The sequence below is a fragment of the Paroedura picta genome, chromosome 2 (assembly GCF_049243985.1).
Source record: "Paroedura picta isolate Pp20150507F chromosome 2, Ppicta_v3.0, whole genome shotgun sequence".
NCBI lineage: Eukaryota > Metazoa > Chordata > Lepidosauria > Squamata > Gekkonidae > Paroedura > Paroedura picta.
Genome location: NC_135370.1, coordinates 161,981,570 through 162,001,170, shown reverse-complemented (window position 1 = coordinate 162,001,170; position 19,601 = coordinate 161,981,570). Strand labels below are relative to the sequence as shown.

Sequence of the window (19,601 nt, the reverse complement as noted above, 5' to 3'; positions counted from 1 at the left end):
CCCTCTTCCCACCCATCCCCCACCCCCCATTTTCATAGAATCATAGAGTCTGAAGGGGCCATACTGGCCATCTAGTCCTATCCCCTGATCAATGCAGGATCAGCATAAAGAATAAATATCTGTCCAGTTGCTGCTTGAAGATTGCCAGTGAGGGAGAGCTCACCACCTCCTTAGGCAGCCAATTCTACTGCTGAACTACTCTGACTGTGAATCTCCCCCCCCCTTCCCGGTATCTAGCCAATATCATTCTCCATGTACTGTGGGTCCTCTCCTCTGCTGCCAACAGGAACCACTCCCTGCCCTCCTACAAGTGACAACCTTTCAAATGCTTAAAAAGGGAAGAGATGTCACACCCCTTTCAGCTGCCATGTGGAGTTCCTCAGGGAATGGTTCTCTCCCCCATGCTCTTTAACGGGGTTTTTTGCGCCCTCTGGTCCAGCTGGTCTGGAGATTTGGGCTGAGTTGTCATCAGTATGCTAATGGCACCCAGCTCTATCTCCTCATGGATGACCCAGACTCTCCTACCAGATACATTTGCTAGATGCTTCAAAGCCATAGCTGGATCCTCAGGCAGGGTCCCCTGAAACTTAACCCCTCCAAGACGGGAGTCCTGTGGCTGGGAAGGAAGGGGGCAGGACAGGAAGCACAATTGCCTGAGCTGGCCAGGGTGCAACTTAACATCTCACCCAGTGCCAGGAACTATTTATTTACTTTATTTATAGCCATTTTTCAAGGAGACGTGATGCAGATGACACAGTGAGAGAATATGGTCAAAGAGGCTGATAGATCTAATAAACGACACAATAGAACTAGCATCACAAGAATTAGAAGCAGAAAAAGTATTTGAAAAGATAGAGCATCTATCAGTGCAGATAATGGAATTATAAAAGTAGAAGGCAATGTGGCAAGATAGTCCATGCCGTACTCACTATAATATACTACAATTGTTCTCTTTATAAAACTGCCCTCCATTCCATTCTACTACAGCCTTATTCTCTTTATAAAAATGCATCCCCCGAATGATTCTGCTTGGCACAGTTTGCAGATTTATTTATTCACTAGAAAGATAGCCCGCTGTAGGAGGGATACAGCGGGCGCTAGGAACTCACACGTCGTGGTGTCCCGCAGCGATGGCGGCGGCAGGGAGGCCCCGGCAGCGGCGACAGGGAGGACCACGTAGGCGTCGGCAGGGAGGCGCCGGCATCCGCGCTCTGTGCGACTGCCGGAGGCTCTGTCTGGTGGTGGCCTGACGGAGGCGAGCTGCCGGGGGCTCCCTCAGGTAGCGGCCTGACGCGGCGAGAGGCGCTTTGCGCCTCTCGCCACGTCAGGCCGGGAGCAACTGCGTCAGGCCGGGAGCAACCGCGTCACAGTTACTGGGGCTGGGAATCAGAGGGACCAGTCGGTAGGCGCGAAGCGCCTGCCGATTGGTCCCTCCGATTGTCTGTCTAGAGGAAGGGTCCAATCCGGACCCTTCCTCATCACGGACACATCCCACCCCAGAAGCCCTTAACGAATTATTTAGTCCGCGGCACCCGCGGCACCGCGGGCGGTGTTTAGATTCATTCATTTAATTTGTATTGCGCCCCTCACAAATTTTCCAAGTGGCTAGCAAAGTAAGGGTTTATAATAAACCTGTAAAAGTTGAATAGAAATGGAATAAAAATGTAAAATAAAATTAAAGTTACCCATACAAATCCTTCATAAAATCAGCAATCAACCCCACTTCATTGATCCCAGCATGGGTAAATTGGGTAGCCTGGGGAAAAAGATGGTAAATCCCTACCCCAGAAATAGAGGGGGCAATATATATACATCGATACACATACATATATATGTAGACATAAGTATGTATGTAGCAGAAGGCCCAGTAATAACTGCTACATGCAGTAGGTGTGCTCTGGTCTCAACCATAAGCTTGGCGGAAAAGCTCCATTTTACAGGCCCTGTGGGACTACTGGAGTAGATCTTCGCGAAGCTGGGGCCAGGGCCAAAAAGACCCTGGCCCTGTTTGAGGCGAAGCGTAGTTATTTAGGGCCAGGGACCACCAGCATGTTGGCACTGCCCGAGCATAATGCTCATCAGAGGGTGTACTCAGATAAGCTGGCAGGGGCTCATGGGAATTGTAGTCCATGGACATCTGGAGGACCACAGGCTGACTACCCCTGCCCTAGATACACTGGACCCAGACCATGGGTGGCCTTAAAGGTCAATACCTTTATTTCTTTTATTTGCATAACAAAAAGCAATCAGCCACACACAAAAAATGTGCTTTGACCACTAGAGCCATGAAAAGGATTTCAAAATAAATCAAAATATTCAGCCAGGATAAATTCACCTATAAAGAGGAGACCAGGAGGGCAGAGGGAACGCCTGTCCCGTCTCTCAAGGCACTGTGTCTTTTCGGCACCTTGACAGTGATGGAGTAACCTTCCTGGCTTTCAGCAAACTTGGGAGCATTGTACAAACAGATATTTAAGAATAATGATGATGAATGGTGCTTCAAAGGTTGCCTTCCAGTTCACAGAATGTCACACAGCTGGGGAAGGGGGGAGGGAATCAGAGCAGGTTATTTATGGGGGTTTAGCAGCCCTGTCTGGTTTATTTTCTGCAGTGCTCTCCCTCATTAGAGCTCCTTGCTACACCCGTGTTTTGGCCTGCATTGTTTATACAAACAAAATAATTAGGATTTATTAAATTCATGGCTGGCCTAATTGCTTCCCCTTGAGACGCTGTAATCTCATGGAGCAGATGGATTTTTTTTTAAAAGGACGTGTTGTTTAATCTCAGTTAGAAGTCGCGATTGATCTTCAAATCAGGTTAGCTATCCAGGAAGTCACTGCAAAGTGACTGCATTCAGTCCTGTGTACAAAGTACATACTGCATTCCACTCAGGCCTCAGTGATGCCAATACGTTAGATTTGCAAAGAAAAACCAGGGAACCTTGTGGAAAAATCCAGAAAGGATAATATGTAAACCACCGGCACTAATCGTCAGTGTTTGCTTTCTGTCCTCCTGTCAGGGGGGTGGGAGTGATGGACATCATGACCATATTCACTTCTGTTTCCCTAACTGCACCAGTAGATGTATTTCCACATCAATAAAACAATATTTTATGCAAATGAACCCTGCAAGAAGCTTGTGTGAGAGTTATCAGCAGTATAGAAGAGCAGTCCTAAAAAGAGTTATGTCTTTCTAAACCCCTCAAAATCAGTGTGATGAAATGCATGTAGTCCTCTTTAGGACTGCACTGCAAATGTATATCCTCTTGCAGGATTTGCTGTGTAAGAACTGTTCAGCAAGTCTGCAGCAGCAGCTGGCTCTGGTCAGCACCGATTGGCTAGGACCCATGACTTCATAAAGGCACCTCCCCCAATCCACAGTACAGTTTTGTGCTCCTGTTTTTGTTATTCGGGGATCTTGCAAGTTTCTAGTTTCCTTGCAAACCTGGGGGAAGGGGAACCTGGATATTTTCTCTGTCCTCTGAGGGACAGGCTGCATGCTCTCTTTAAATACTCAATCCAGCTTTATTCCTAACCTCCACACACCAAGGCTCAGTTGTCCCAGTGCTTTCTCAAGCTATCCTCAGTACCATTAGAAGCAATGAGCCCGTTCATGCCCTGCAAAAGCCAGGGCAAAACATTCTGATCGGTCCTTCAGTCACAAGGCAGTGTGAGCTTCCCACTCCTTGATCCTGCACAGACATCACAATGTTGATTTTGTGACAGCCCCGGCATTGCCATGGTGACCAGCTGAGTCATTAGCACTAGTTTCCAACCTCCGCTACAGGCACAAACAAGGGGCTGCCGGCAACATATAGCCAGAGCATGAAATTTACATCATGTCTTTGGGGGCTCTTGGACTCAGGAGGATAGTCAGTAGGTTGCCTAGAAGTTTCTGAATGCCAAGCAGATGCTCTTCCATTGAGCCAGAGCCCTCATCCCTCTAGAACATCAGCTCTGCAGGCAGAATATCCCAGGTTCAGTCTCCAAGTTTCTCCAGGTAAAGAGATCAAGTAACAGGTAACGTGAAAGACCCCTGCTTAACCACTCAGAATGTACAACACTAACTCAATAGGCCAGTTCAATGACTAGGTAAAAGAACATTTAATCTGTGGTCATGGCTCTCAGTTTCTTTCAGTTTCTAATGCCTTTGTTTAACTGTTAATTTGGGCTTTTAAAAAAAATTAATGGTAGTGGGGTAAATGCTATTGCTCTTAATGTGGTTAGTTGTGGACCTACCTGTCTGTGTTGCTGTGCTCCCCATGCGTGTTATATGTAATTCCTTAACTGCTAGGCTGAGTGTGTGGGTTGTTCTATTACTCTCTTCATTTATTGGCTTGGATTCTATGGCCAATCTCCACTCATGGAAAGGATGTCCACCAGCAGAATGGGACTTTGTCACCTCCCCCTACATCGTAGCTCATAATGACCCCTGGAGTGGGAGAAAGGGAACCCATAGGGACAGCATAAGGAAGGAACTGGCAAAAAAACAACAACATTGCTTCGCACTTCTATTAGTTGACATTTCCTGTGGAACACAAGCCATTGATCAGAACTTCTTGAGGAGTTTGCCAGAAGTGCAGAACACAAATGTTCTAAATTGATAAATAATGTGCAGTGGCCATCATGCTTCAGCCTAGCCATGATGCAATCAAATTGTGAACTGAGACAAGAACATAAGAAGAGTCTTGATGGATCCTAGTGGTCCATCTAGTCCACCATCCTGCCTCACACAGTGGCCAACCAGTTCCTCTGGAGGGCCAACAACAGGGGCAAAGTGGCTGAGACTGAGAAGAACCTTTGTTTGGGTTTAACTCAGTAATGCCTGTGTTTTTGAAAGAGAATATACAGACAACATGGCTGCTTTTGGCCCCTTAACTCTGGAAAAACCATGGTTAAAATCCCCACTTAGACATGGGTGACCTTGGTTGAAGTCACTCCCTCTGAGCCTTAACTTTTCCATTATTGTGAGGATAAAAACAGGAGAATGTGGTTGTGAGCTGCCTTGGGAAGAAGAAAAAGTTGGGTTTTCTACCCCACTTTCCACTGCCCAGAGAATTCTCAAAGGGGCTTACAATTGCCTTCCCTTCCTCCCCCAACAACAGGCACCCTGTGAGGTAGGTGAGGCTGGGAGAGCTCTGACAGGACTGCTCTGTGAGAACAGCTCTAGCAGCACTGTGACTAGCCCAAGGTCACTGACTTTGCTGCATGTGGAGGAGCAGAGAATCAAACCCAGCTCACCAGATTAGAAGCTGCCACTCTTAATGACTATACCACACTGTCTTTGGAGTCCCAGCAGAGGGTCTAAGTAGATAAATGAATTCTCCCATCTTGTCTGGTGTAGTTCAGCAGTGCTTCTAGTAGGAAAACAGAAGGGGTGAAGAGGTAGTTGAAGAGTAGGATGTGGAATAGGATGGCTGAATACTCTTTTGGTGCCTTGGAGTTCTCAAAGTCATAGCATTGATTTCCACTCATTTTGTGAGATGTATCATATTAGGCAACAGACAATGTTTTTCCCTAATTCTTTGCTCTGGTGTTCTTAGAGAGAAATGGTATGTTTTGTAAGGCTGCAGTTCAGTCTTTGTCCTTCTTTCCCTTGGCCTTATTAGAATGACCGAATGTCACACAGCAGAGTTGTAAAGAGTTGTAAACATGTTGAACTCAAATTTCACCATCTGTTCCACTTCCCATTTTATTCTCTGGCATCTTGTAAAACATGAGACTTGTTAAGGAAATCATGAAAAGAAGTGAGCCTGACTGCCCTGAGGAGAACTTTCTGGTGCCCTCCGGGTCCCTCAACAGAGGCTGAATAAGCCAAAATGGTGGACACCATCTACACAAAACTGTGTAGAGCTCTTACTTCACTGGTACAGAATAGCTGTCAGAAGTACTGTTTACTTTCCAAGCTGCCATCAATTGCCCGCCAGGGCTGTGAGCAGGTTGGAAAAATTGCAGTGGATTCTTGGAAATCACACAGTTGATTCGAAAGGTAACTGTTGCTCTTCCTTACAAAAAAAAAAAAAAACCCAGCTGAGAAAAATGTATGGAAAAATTCCACTAAGCAGTTTTCTCAGAGAAATAATGTCTGGTGAATTGTCATATATCCATTGCATCCAATCTCTTGATTCATAGAAGTCGTTTTATAGTACCCAGAAATCTTGGTTTTCAATGATCTTCCCACAAGGTTTGAACAGGCCCTGTGGAAGCAAACACAGCTGTTTGTATCACTTGAATTGTGGGCAGTGGCTACTATTCTGCTATAGGGAAAATAAATGTCTCTGTCTTCAGCTCGGCCCTTTTTGTAAGGTGTGCTACGAAAGAGTCATGTCTGAAACAAAAGCAAGTTTCCACTTAGCCCAACTTTAATTCTTTAAACAAGAGGATAACAAGAAGCTGGGTGTTTACTCTTTATGCCATGGGGTTGCCAACTCTGGGTTCAGAACTACCTGGAGATTTGAGGGTGGCATTTGCAAGAGTGGGATTTAAGGATGGGACATACCTTGATAGGCTATGCCATGCATCCACCTTCTAAAGCAGCCATTTTCTCCAGAAGAAGTGGAATGAATGTAATAAAACAATAAATAAGTGATTTATGTAGTCTGGAGATTAATTGTAATTCTGGGAGATCTCTAGCGCCTACCTGGAATTTGGCTACCTATGCTCTTATCCTTACTCTTGGTTCATGATAAGAATCTGGGAAGCCCAAGGAAAGGCACCACAGGTCTTGGACCTGTGAGACAGAGCTTAACTCTGGGAGTTTGTTATCACCAGATTAAAGGTTAGAGAAGGTTAGAGAATGATTTGAATATAGCAAACGAGTTAAGAAAAGTAGCTGCTAGATGAAATAAGTATATCATAATAGGTGATTTCAACTACCCATCTATTGATTGGGTCAATATATGTTCAAATTCTCCCTAAACATTCGGAAGAAGTTCCTGACAGTTAGAGCGGTTTCTGAGTGGAACAGGCTTCCTCGGGAGGTGGTGGGTTCTCCATCTTTGGAAATTTTTAAACAGAGGCTGGAGAGCCATCTGACAGAGAGGCTGATTCTGTGAAGGTTCAAGAGGGTGGCAGGATACAGTGGATGAGAAAAAGGGTTGTAAGTGTCTTGCATAGTGCAGGGGATTGAACTAGATGACCCAGGTGGTCCCTTCCAACTCTGTTATTCTATAATTCTATTATTCTAAGTCAGGAGAGATTGGGTTTCTTAATAATGACTGAGTCATGGAGCAGATGGTCACAGAAGCTACCAAGGATCCTGGACATGGTCCTAAGTAATGCTCATGACCTGATGAGAGATCTAAATGTGATAGCACCAGCTGGGAACATTGACCATAATGCTATTAGGTTTAGCATTTATGTAAATAGGGAGTTGTCCAAAAGGACCATCACAACCACATTTAACTTCAGAAGGCGTAATTTCTCTCAAATGAGGGGTATTGTGAAGCAGAAACTGAAAGGAAAGGTAAGGAGGGTCAAATCTCTTTGGGAAGCTTGGAGACTATTTCAAACCACTGTCCTGGGAAGTCAGATTAAATGTGTACTGCAGATTAAAAATGAATAAGTATTTTAAAAGGCCAGCATGGTTAATGCACAAAATAATGGAAACCAAAAAGGATTCCTTTTAGTAGTGGAAGGCTATCTCAAGTGAAGTAAATAAAAGGGAGCATAGGCATTGGCAAATAAAATGCAAGTTGGTGATCAGACAGGCAAAAAAGGGACTATAAGGAACATATTGCAGAAAACATAAAGACCAACAATGAACCTTTCTTCAAATATTATAGTAGCAGAAAACCAGACAGGGAGCAAGTGGGACCTTTGGATGCCCAAGGGAAAAAAGGATTACTAAAGAAAAACAGGGAAATGGCTGTAAAATTGAATGTATTTTTTTGCCCCTCTCTCGTGGAAGAAGGGAATCATTTGCCCACTCCATAATTGCTGATTTCAGGAGGGGTGTCCAATTGAGGTAACGAGAGAGGACTTGCAGGTACTTAATGAAATTGATGAGCAGTAGGAAGGAAGTACTTCTTCACTCAAAGTAATTAACACTTGGAATTCACTGCCACAGGAAGTGGTGACAGCTACAAGCATAGGCAGCTTCAGGAGGGGACTGGATAAACATATGGAGCAACAGTGGGAGACCTGGCATTCTGGCCCCATTGGTGGACCTCCTGAGGGTATCTGGTTTGGGTCCATTATGTGACACAGAGTATTGGGCTGGATGGGGCACTGGCCTGACCCAACATTGCTTCTCTTATGTTCTTCTTGGTGACCAGTGGCTTTTGATGATGGTGGACACAGGTGACTGTAAGGCTGCAAACCCAAACTCTAAGAAACCTTGAGCTTTTCCTCTATATACACATATAGTGGGAAATGATCTCAGCCTTAGGAAAGTCAGCTGAAATCTGTTGTAGGTATATCTAGACATCCCTTGCCCATTGTATCTGAACTGCCTTGGCAAATGTGTCCTGTAAACCAGGGTAGTCAACCTGTGGTCCTCCAGATGTTCATGGACTACGATTCCCACAAGCAAATTCTGGCAGGGGCTCATGGGAATTGTAGTCCATGAACATCTGGAGGACCACAGGTTGACTACCACTGCTGTAAACTATTTCCCTCCTTTGGCTTATGTCTTTCAGGGACGACGAGGAGGTGTCTCCTCCTTCCTCCGTCGGGTTTGCTGTGCAGCACTGCCCCTCCAGCTGCTCCTCTTGCTCCTCCTTCTCCTGGCCTTTCTGCTCCCTCTCGTGGAGGAGACCCACAGCTGCAAGCTTGCCAACAATTTTGCACGCTCCTTCAACCTCATGCTGAGTTACAAGGGTCCACCGCCAACCTGAACTCTCAACACTCACAGGTGCAGCCAAGGTGACAGATTGTTATCTAAGCAACTTTCCTCCAGGGTATTTTATCTACTGCACATCCTCTGGAATCCAAGACAGCTAGTCAGGGACCTGTGTAAACTGGAAACCTGGACACAGGACCAACCTTGTCCATATATGCACAGTCTATAGAAACGTATGCGTCTTTAGATTTAAAATTATATTTTTTAAATATATGGTTATATTTATACTGTATATGTTGAATTTTTATATGTGTATATATCTCTCTCAGTAAAATAAACCCTGAAATCAATGTTTTCAGCCTGATTCTGCCTGTGTTCTTTTAAAATATATATATGTCCTCATTAAGAACCTGTGTGGTATAGGGGTTAAAAGCGGTGGCTTCTAATCTGGCAAACCAGGTTTGATTCCCTGCTCCTCCACATGCTGCTCTCTCTAATAGTGCTGCTGTCACAGAGCAGTGATATCAGGGCTCTCTCAGCCCCACCTACCTCACAGGGCATCTGTTGTGAGGAGAGGAAAGGGAAGGGGAATGTAAGCCACTTTGAGACTCCTGGTAGAGAAAAGTGGCGTATAAGAACCAACTCTTCTTGTTTTCACAGCGCAATCATATCAGGGCTCTCTCAGCCTCACCTCCCTCACAGGGTGTCTGTTGTGGGGAGAGGAAATGGGAGGTCATTGTAAGCCACTTTGAGACTCCTTCAGTGAAGAACAGGGTATACGAGCCGTAAGGGAGTGGCGGGCAATAATTCGAAAGATGATGATGATGATGAAAAACAACTAATCTTAATAAAAGTCAAGCTAATTGTGAAACTAGATGTAACGGGACAATTGGTTTGCTACCAACACCAATGACTTCACCTCAAATTCCCATTTCTCTGCTCTTAATATGCAGTTAAGAAAACCCATTCAGTATTCTGGCTCTTGCTTTGGGGGGTGGGGGTGGGAAATGAATGACACTGTGATGTTGTGTCACTTATTTTTGTCATTATACATTGTGGACTGAGGGCAGCCCCCCCCCCCAGAAAAAAACCCTGCAGTTCTGCTGATACTCAGAACCCAGCAGACAGGGCTTTGAAGCCCACCTGAGTGACCCAAAGCATGATGAGGAGGAGGAGGAGGAAGAAGAAGAAGAAGTTGGTTCTTATATGCCACTTTTCTGCATCCGGAGGCTCAAAGGGGTTTACAATCACCTTCTCTTTCCTCTCCCCACAACAGGTAGGGGAGGCTGAGAGAGCCCTGATACTACTGAAGAAGAAGAGTTGGTTCTTATATGCTGCTTTTCTCTACCAGGAGTCTCAAAGCAGCTTACAAATGGATCATATTCCACCAGAAGTAGGGGCTCTGCTTCCATCTTGCTCTCATAATAGCCTTAAAATTAGCAGCAAGCAACCTTTGGCCCTCAAAGCAATGACTAGCAAAAATGCTGAAATGACAGCAAACAAAAGTATGGCCGGACACCCTGCATATGGCATACAGTAAAGGCTTTATTAAAGGTAAAGGTAAAGGTATCCCCTGTGCAAGCACCGAGTCATGTCTGACCCTTGGGGTGACGCCCTCTAGCGTTTTCATGGCAGACTCAATACGGGGTGGTTTGCCAGTGCCTTCCCCAGTCATGACCGTTTACCCCCCAGCAAGCTGGGTACTCATTTTACCGACCTCGGAAGGATGGAAGGCTGAGTCAACCTTGAGCCGGCTGCTGGGATTGAACTCCCAGCCTTATGGGCAAAGCTTTCAGACGGCTGCCTTACCACTCTGCGCCACAAGAGGCTCTTACAAGGCTTTATTATTCGACGTTTTATTATCCAGAGCACCTAGTAAACTCCCATCGCCCAGAAAGGAAGTTTATCCCACTTGGTCATGAAGAAGAAGAGTTGGTTCTTATATGCCACTTTTCTCAACCCAAAGGAGTCTCAGTGCAGCTTACAATCACCTTCCCTTTCCTCTCCCCACAACAGACACCCTGTGAGGGAGGTGAGGTTGAGAGAGCCCTGATATTCCTGCTCCGTCAGAACAGTTTTCTCAGTGCTGTGGCTAGCCCTGTGGCTCGCCAGATTAGAAGTCCGCACTCCTAACCACTACACCAAGCTGGCTCTCATAAAATTATAATATAAAATACAATAAAATCCAAACCAAATATATAACTAACTATACAGTTTGCCCTATTCTGCCTCCTGTCTAGGGGGCACGGGGCAATACTCAAGTCCTATAGCGTCGACTTGATGGAGTCCCAATAGGAATCCGGCATGGAGGCCAGCTGAAATTAGATGTTTCCCAGGCTTCAACCAGGGGCCAAGGGGAACAAGTCAATTTTACAGGCCCTGTGGGACTGCTTAAGGTTCTGCAGGGTCCTGATCTCACCATATGGTAGCAAAAACATGCAACGTACATTCAAAACATCAATAGCACGTGAAAGCCAAAGCAGATATTGAAAGCCGCATGTGGGGGAGTTCAGAATCAAACCCAGCTCGCCAGATTAGAAGTCCACAGTCCTAACCACTACACCAAGCTGGCTCTCATTGGCCTAGAGGAAGCTTCTCAGTCTTGCTGGGAACTTCACCTCCACTAATTATGAACTCTTTCACTCCCTCATCTTTAGTGAGACTTGAGAGGGTGCCCCCCTCTTTGTTGTATTGTTTTTCCCCAGCCCATCATAGATCCCCTTGCTACTTCTTGGAATGAGATGCCGCTCTAGGAGGCTGTAGGATGTAGGCCTGTGGGCAGATTGCTGGAGACATAACAGACATTCTTTCCATGCAGAGGGGTCAGAGAAAAATAACTGTAGTCTCACCTTCACATTTCAGTGTTGTCGTGGTTGTTTTTTTCCTTTAGAAAAGCTAAATTGGAACCATATTTTTGTAGCTCAAGGTCTTCCCTTCCCCTTCTCAGCCTGGGGTTTATTCTTTGCTGCTTACTTCTCATCCAGGTTCTCAAGCCTTGCCCTGTAATCCTCCTTAAATCAAAGAACAGAAGGCATGAACTTCCCTCCCCCAGCACAATGAATAAGTCTTTTCAGTAGCTCATGGGATGGCAGAAAGCAACAAGCCTGAGGTTCCTGTGTTTACTTTGGAATTTCGTCAGTCCCTTGCCTTGGAGAAGCAACTCTGGCCAATGGAAGGACTATTTTCTTGCAGTCTGAAATGCTTCACACCTAGTGGTGCATTCTGAATGCACTCCTGACCTCAAGAAATTGAGAAGCAGAAGAAGAAAATAGCCTCCACAGGGACATTCTAGGAATTTTTCCATATCTATATAGTCTTTATCATAGAGATTAGGGGAATTTCCTAAAGAATCACCCAGAAAAGACCTCACATCCTCCCCAAACACCCCCTTCGTAGACACTGCCCTCAAAATTTTCCAGAATTTGCAGAGGTGGTGTTGGCAGCCCTATCCATGCTATCCATTTAAAACATTCTGGGAATTGAAAGTTCCCAGACTGCACTGCAGGAAGGAAGCGAAGAAATAAATACAGAATTGAACTAGGCAAAGTTTAGATATCACTAGCTAGAAACTATGTTTGGGGGCCCTGAGCATTTGCCACAAAGTCCCACTCACTATATCAGTTTTTCCCTGTGTTAACAAAAGTAGTCATTTTGTATGTGCATTCACTTCCAGGTGTAGTGCCTACCTGGGGTGGTTCCTTTTGGAGGAAGCAAGCACTTTAGACCAAAAGCACTTTGTAGCATTTGCTATATATACAAATCTACATGTAGAACTGATCGGGGGGAACTACCTCATGTCAGATCCTCAGAGAGAGAGATGGAGAGACATTTAAGTCCTGGGAAAAGGGAGATCTGTGCATGGGTTGGATGAACTAACAGACAAATCTATGATGCCAGCGGTTCCCCTGCATGGAGGAGTAACAACCATATATACAGGAAGGATATTTGTCACAATAATATGTCCTAGTGAATCCTTCATGTACCCATTGGGTAATGCACTTTCAGAGTAGATTTTCCTGTTTCACACTGGAAAATCCAGCTGCAGAATCAGATTGAAAGTGCATTTACCCAACATGTGCAGAATGAATAGACTTTTGCAAACGGATTGCAAAACAATTATTTAAAAATCAAAATCCTACTAGGGTGTGGGAGGATTTGCTTCTAGTGAACTGTACTGAAAATTCCAGCTTTTCACTGCTGCAGGGGACGGCTGGAGTTCTGCAGCACGGCTGGGCTGCTTGAAGGGGATTTGTGCACAAGATTGCAGGCTGGAACTGCCAGAGCATTTCCGCATATCAGTAAAAATAGCATTACACCAGCTGAATGGCAAAGCGTTAAATTTTATCAAGCTTCCCAGCCCCTCCTCACCTTTTCTGCTGTCTCGCCTTTGTCTGCCACCTTTTAGCGCATCTCACCCTCCACATCTGCTGCTGGACATGGCAGAAGAGAGCAATGTGCCTTATACATGTCGTTCCGCCTGTCAATCAATTCAAGCAACCAATCCCCTTTCTCCATATTTTAAAGGTCCCGTTGCAACTTCTCTGTTGCAATGCCTATGCATGCCACTCCTTATGGGATCACAAGTCCTTTCATACATTTAAAAATTAATATAGTTATTGATCGGGGGGGAGAAAACTTTCAAAAGGCATGCTTTGTGTTACAACTTTGAAAAAAAAACTTTTATTGCTGGTATCGCCAGCACGCGTGTCTGCCTATTCGTTGCTCCAGGAAGTTAGCTATTTTTAAAAAGACGTTCCCATCCCTGGTAACAAGGGTGAGGGAAGCGGGTGTGAGGCTGGGACAAGGCCTTTAGCGCGTTTGAGCCTCCATATCTTCCCTCTGCTGGTTGCCTGCTGGTTGCTCTGCAGTAGCTAGTGTTAAATAAATTGGTGAATCTACTTTATGTGATTCCCAAACTCCTGCTTTAAAATGGAGGATGTAGTGAGCAGTTTGCTGCCCAGAAGCTGGATGTGGGTAACGTCATGTGGAGCAGCCAGAATATAACATCTACATTAGGTAAGAATTTCACCATATCGCGTGCGCAAAAGCCCCCAGTCTGCTATTGGTGGTGCTGGATTGGCCGGAAGCTGTCTTTGGAATGTCTCCGATAACTGATCTGCAGCTGGGAAAGGCCCATTAGCCCAGTGAACTGTGAGGATTCAATACAGGGGTTGCCCAAGGCCGGCCAGTAAGTCCTCCTTCCTGCTCAAGATCAGCCTGTTCAGAGGTGCCTGGCTGTCCTGTTATTCTATCTGCACCAAAGTTACAGATAGTTGGTTTCATAGAATCAGGCCACCTTGTCCTACTCCTGAGTCAATGCAGGATCGGCCTAAAGCATCTACAAACTCAATGCAGGATCAGCCTAAAGCATCCATGAACTCAATGTAGGATCAACCTAAAACATCTATGGACTCAATGCAGGATCAGCCTAAAGCATCTATGCCAGTGGTTCTCAACCTTCCTAGTGGCACATCCCTTTAATACAGTTCCTCGTGTTGTGGTGACCCCCAACCATAAAATTATGCAAGGGTTCTTTCACAGAAATTAAACCGAAACTGATCAATGGCGTGACGATCCATTGTTCATGATTGTATATAAATTGATTATAAATCGTATATAAATTGGTGGCCACCTTCAGGAGGAGCGGCAACAGTGGTGGCGCCCCCCCCCTCCGGTGGCCAATCTGCTTGCCCTGCCACGACCCCAGTGAAAGGGTCGTTCAACCCCCAAGGGGATCCAGACCCCCAGGTTGAGAACCAATGCAGGATCAGCCGAAAGCCTCCATCTTTGCCAAGACCAGGATCCCTTTAGCAGCTGCTGTGTCTTTTAATCCCCCCGCCCCACCACTAATGTGGAGGTTTTGAAAAAACGTAGTTACTGTTTTCTCATTTTTCTTTTAAAAAATCTGGAGTGAAATATATTGCTTTTAAAAAAAGAGGCCAATTATATTACTATAATAATAATAAAAAAAAAGTCCCCATTCCTTTGCTACACATCTCCTCTGTTACAGTCTTCATTCTGGGGGAAATAACTCGCGCATTCAGTCTTCCACTTAAAGAAAAAAATCTCCCTGTTCTGTTTTATTTAAAACCCAAGCCCGTGTTTACGAAAGCATTATCAGAAGTCCCTGAAGGACCAGGCTTATCATGAACATGCTGAACCTGAGCCCTCGTCTAACCGGCACCACAGTAATTGTGCCACAAGCAGCCTATTGTTGCCTTCCCTGCCCTGCCAATCGCAGGGGCTCAACCAGCCGTCTGTTTTTGCAGGATGCCTCCTGTACAGCATCGACTTCTTGGGGGGTGGGGGAGGGAAGAGATGGGAGACTTAGGGCCAAACTAGAAGTTTATTTTTTAAAAAAGGAATTGCAGATTCCCTGCAGCTACAGAGCGACTGCAGAGAAAAGCTATTTGAAAGTAAAGCAGCGCCTTTGGGGACTTGGAACCCCACCAGAGGGGGAGGACTGATCGCGGCTTCCCCCCGCTACTCCCCAGTGTCAAAACAACACAGGGGAATTATTTCCCCGTTTCCGTCTAGAGTATTCTATGCAGAGGAGCCAGACAAAAACGGGGAAATAACTCCTTGATCGGTGCTGTTTTGGAGCAGGAAAATGGAAGAGGTCGGGGTGGGGGGATAGGCAGAAGTCCTTCTTCTCCCTGCAGCCATTTCCCAGGCCCAGATGGGCTCTGTTTTTGGTTGGTTGGTTTGTTTTTGTTTGTTTTAATTGCAGCTGCTGTGCAGCAGCTAGGAAACTGAGTTAGAACCCAGGCTGAACTCTTTTTAAAAAGCTGTTATCTAGTTGAGCCCTTAGAGGCTCGAGGAGGGAAATGTCAGTCCTAATCAGGGTTGTGAGCTTTGGGTTGAGAAATACCTGGAGACTTTGGGGGTGGAGTCAGGAGTGGGAGGGATTTGGGGCCGGGAGGGACCTCAGTGGAGTGGAGTGCTGTGGAGTCCACCCTCCAAGGCACCCACTTTCTCCAAAGGAACTGATCTTCTTAGCCTGGAGATGAGCTATAATTCCGGGGGGGGGGGTGGCAGGCCCCCAGGGACTGGCATCCCTAGTTCTAAGGCTAGAGGCAGCCAGCCGTTTTCAGAACATTTAAAGTAGCTAAAGAAACACTTCCCTTCACGCAATATATATAAGTATTACCTCTGGCCAAATTTTGAAAAGGTGCTAAAACCAAAGAAACCTGTTCACAAGCAGAATTAGTGTTCACGGGAGAAGTAGCAATTCCCCTTTCAAACTGTCCTCAGATGGATGGAGACCATTTTCTGTAGTCAGGTTCAAAATAAAATCATGGACTCATAGGCCGGAGACCATATTTTCCAACAGAATCTGATCTGAACACGTGGCAGTGCCCTATTCAGCTACAGTTCACAAAAAACTGACCACTGTGTTTTCCAGGATTTTGGTTCATGTGTGACAAACATTTACATGACCCCAAAATACACATGTTGCCCCTTTTCAGACAACACGGCAACCGCATATATCAGGAACAACAAACTCCCAACATGTATAACGCTGGTCTCCTGGTCTGTATAGAACAAACATCTGAAAATTGTTTCTGTTCCTCACATTTATACCTTGGTCTTCATCCATAGTGCTTAAGGCAGTGTGCACGGTCCATCCCCCCGCCATTTTATTCTCATAACAACCCTGCAAGATAGGTCAGAGATGATAGTCCCAAATGACTGATAGTGACTCCCATTTCCCCCTTCCCTTCTCAAATAAGAGATGACTGAGTTTACACATATTTCCCAGAGGCACCTTTCTTCAGTATTCTGAGATCTTAGAACAACCAGGGCCCACAAATTTTTGTCCTCCTCCTCACTGCCTCTGGACAGGTCCAGGCACAAGCAGTGACCCTCTGACCCTTTTTGGTCTGTCCTGTCTCTAGCATCTCAGGAGAAATGGTAGTAGGCTTTGCGGGGTGATAACAATTGTAATTTAGCGCCTCCAGACATGCCATCCATGCAACTGCATGTCTGTCTTCATTCCCCTCCTTTGTCAATTTTGCTGCAAGGAGGTATTTCAAACTCGACCTTAATTCAGACCCAGACTCCCTCCTGAATACTCTTCTCTTCACTCCAGAACAGTCAGCTAGATTTCTGTTGGGTGGAAATGATTATTATAAACAGATCACCAGCTCAAGAAACAGCTTGTAGCTCCCTTTGTCTTGCAGCCAGCACTGAGTACTCAAGCACAAGATGAAAGTAGCATCTTTTCTGGTCTCACTGTTGCTTCAATACTGGGTAACCAGCAGATTGCTCTTTTAAACTGATGCCTCTAGGAGTCTGCTGAATGACTTTTCATCGGGGCCTATTACACATGCACTGCTTGTTCCAGATTTCCCAAGTAGTAAGAGTTTAAGGCTGACTTGAGTGGTTTCCACGGGCCAAGAGCTCTCTGGTGCCCAGCTGCTCTGCTGATGCGGCCCTGCGTCAGCAGGAAGAATCTATTTATTGATTTGATTTCTGTGCTGCTCCTCTGGGCAAAGAGGACTTAGAACCGTTTACAATAAGTAATAAACACAGATAAAACCAATACCTCTCTCCCTACCCACTGGATACCACCCACCTGGCTAATCAGACTGAGGTATCTAAAGAAAGGGGGTGGAGCCAACATGACAGACGGAGGCCCATATAATTAGCAGATCTCCCTGACCTTGGCCATAGGCTTGGCAGAAGAGTGTCATTTTGCAGGCCCTGCGGCACTTTGACTGCTCCGTCAGGGTCTGGATTTTGACTGGCAACTTATTCCACCAGTTTGGAGCCAGGACTGAAAAAGCCCTGACTTTGGTCAAGATGAGATTAATGTCTTTGGTGGCAGGGATTACCAACAGTATGCTGTTTGCAGGGTGCAACACTCTCTGGGGAACATATTAGGAGAGGCATTCCCTCGGGTATGTACTCATCCTAACCTGTGCTGTCCTGTGTGGAGAAAACAGGGAGCCCATCTGAGCCCTTGCTATTGGAGGAGACCCTCTCCCTCCTTCTCTTCCATTTCAGGCCATGGCCTGTTCCTAAGTGGACCTCTCACTCTAGACAGACCGGGTACAGCCCCTGGTTAATTTACTCTTCAATGGATGACTTGTCCAAGTGCAATTCCAGTTTTCTTATGTGCCCCTACAGTCTCACCCAAGGTCTTTCAAAGCCCCATGGGTCATGATGGGTCAGACACGACTTCGCAGCTAACAACAACAAAAGGAAACTTGGATTCTGGGCTTTGACAAACCTTGGGTGAGACTGTAGGAGCACATAAGTTTCCTTTGCTGTTGTTGTTAGGTGCAAAGTTGTGTCTGACCCATCGTGACCTCATGGGCAATGATCCTGCAGGCCTTCCTGTCCTCTACCATTCCCTCAAGTCCATTTAAGTTCACACCGACTGCTTCTGTGACTCCATCCAGCCACCTCATTCTCTGTCGTCCCCTTCTTCTTTTGCCCTCGATCGCTCCCAGCATTAGGCTCTTCTCCAGGGAGTCCTTCCTTCTCATGAGGTGGCCAAAGTATTTCAGTTTCATCTAGTTTCCTTAGAGCTGCTCAAAACAAACATTATTATTACACACCACCTTAGCAGGCTCTTCCCTCTCCCCAAATGGAAAGAATAAGGGTGACTGCTAGCAGGCTGTACAAAGGAAGCTTTTTACCAGCTAGCTTTGAAACAAAACCATGGATCAAGATCTCCTTCTGAAATGTGTGTCGATTGATTCTGAACTCCGTGAGCAGGAGGAAACGGGCTGGTTCTGTGTCTCCACTCGCTTGCTCATTGCTTGGGCTCTTGGGGCCAACGTTTCCCCGTACCTACGATTGTGGCTGGGGGGGATTATTTTTCATGAAGCCCACATGTGACAAAAACCTAACCATAGCTTTTGTCAATGCTAATAAGAGTAAAACAGTGCAGGCCTGGGTCTCAGAGCAGATGCACGCCTCTTTTCACTCCGTAAGCAAGAGCCAAGCCATTGCTGTGATCTGCGGATAATAGGAAATGTCATATAATTGCACTATTTAAAGAAAGGCGATGTTCCACATCCATATAATTTTTCATGCAGCGCTCTTTTGAAAGGAAGAATGCTTTCAAGGGAATCAGGCAGAGTTTCGAGGTCCTTATTATACTAAGTTGTCCCTTCTGCTAAGGTCTGGTCTTGTTGGTTTCAAAGTTGTTATTCATCTCCATTTGGCGGGCCGGATATGACCCTTTTATGGTCATGGTGGTGAATCTGTCTCCATGATATTGTCATCTGAGAATAGTAAAGTATAGCTTGGAAGTTAGTCATGGATTTAGGTCTGAATTAGCTGGAATTTCATGATGTAAGAAGTGGGAAGAGGCTGAAATGTGCTGGTTCTCTGGAGGCATATCAATATTGCAAATGTATATAGGTTTTATACCAATTTAATTATTATGGCTCCTTACAAAGTAGTCGGAACTGTAGGTCGGAAAGGGCACTGATGATTCCTCACTCCGTGACCCTGGGCTACATTTTCTACGGTCCTCTGGAAAGGGGAAAACGTTACTAAGCAGTTCTCTAGGTCAGTGGTCCCCAACCCCCGGTCCAGGGACCAGTACCGGTCCGTAGATCAGTCAGTACCGGGCCGTGGCTCCTCCTTGTCCTCCTCCCTGGCTGCTGTCTTGGGGGCTGCCCTGCCACTCTGCCCCAGATCACCTTTGGTGCTCTCCGGTGGCTGCCATGGCTGGGGCTCCCCCTTGACATGGCACTGCGCAGCTGCTGCTAGCAGCGCCCCCTGGGCAGCGGGAAGTCAGGGACACCAGTGGGAAAGCAAGCGGAGTAGGGGTTCAGGTGGTGGTGGCGATGTCCCTCGGC

At 46.0% G+C, this 19,601-nt stretch overlaps 1 protein-coding gene across 7 annotated transcripts in view; it reads left to right on the top strand.

The window, feature by feature from the left end:
* Nucleotides 1-9,131, top strand: part of SYNE3 (spectrin repeat containing nuclear envelope family member 3) — a 93,979-nt gene extending 84,848 nt beyond the window's left edge. For all 7 annotated transcript variants that reach the window (XM_077323598.1, XM_077323597.1, XM_077323596.1 and 4 more), the window contains one exon: nt 8,639-9,131. In XM_077323598.1, the coding sequence (XP_077179713.1) occupies nt 8,639-8,836 (198 nt within the window). In that variant the 3' untranslated portion in view covers nt 8,837-9,131. The remainder of the gene's footprint in view (nt 1-8,638) is intronic.
* The last annotated feature ends 10,470 nt before the right edge of the window (nt 9,132-19,601 follow it).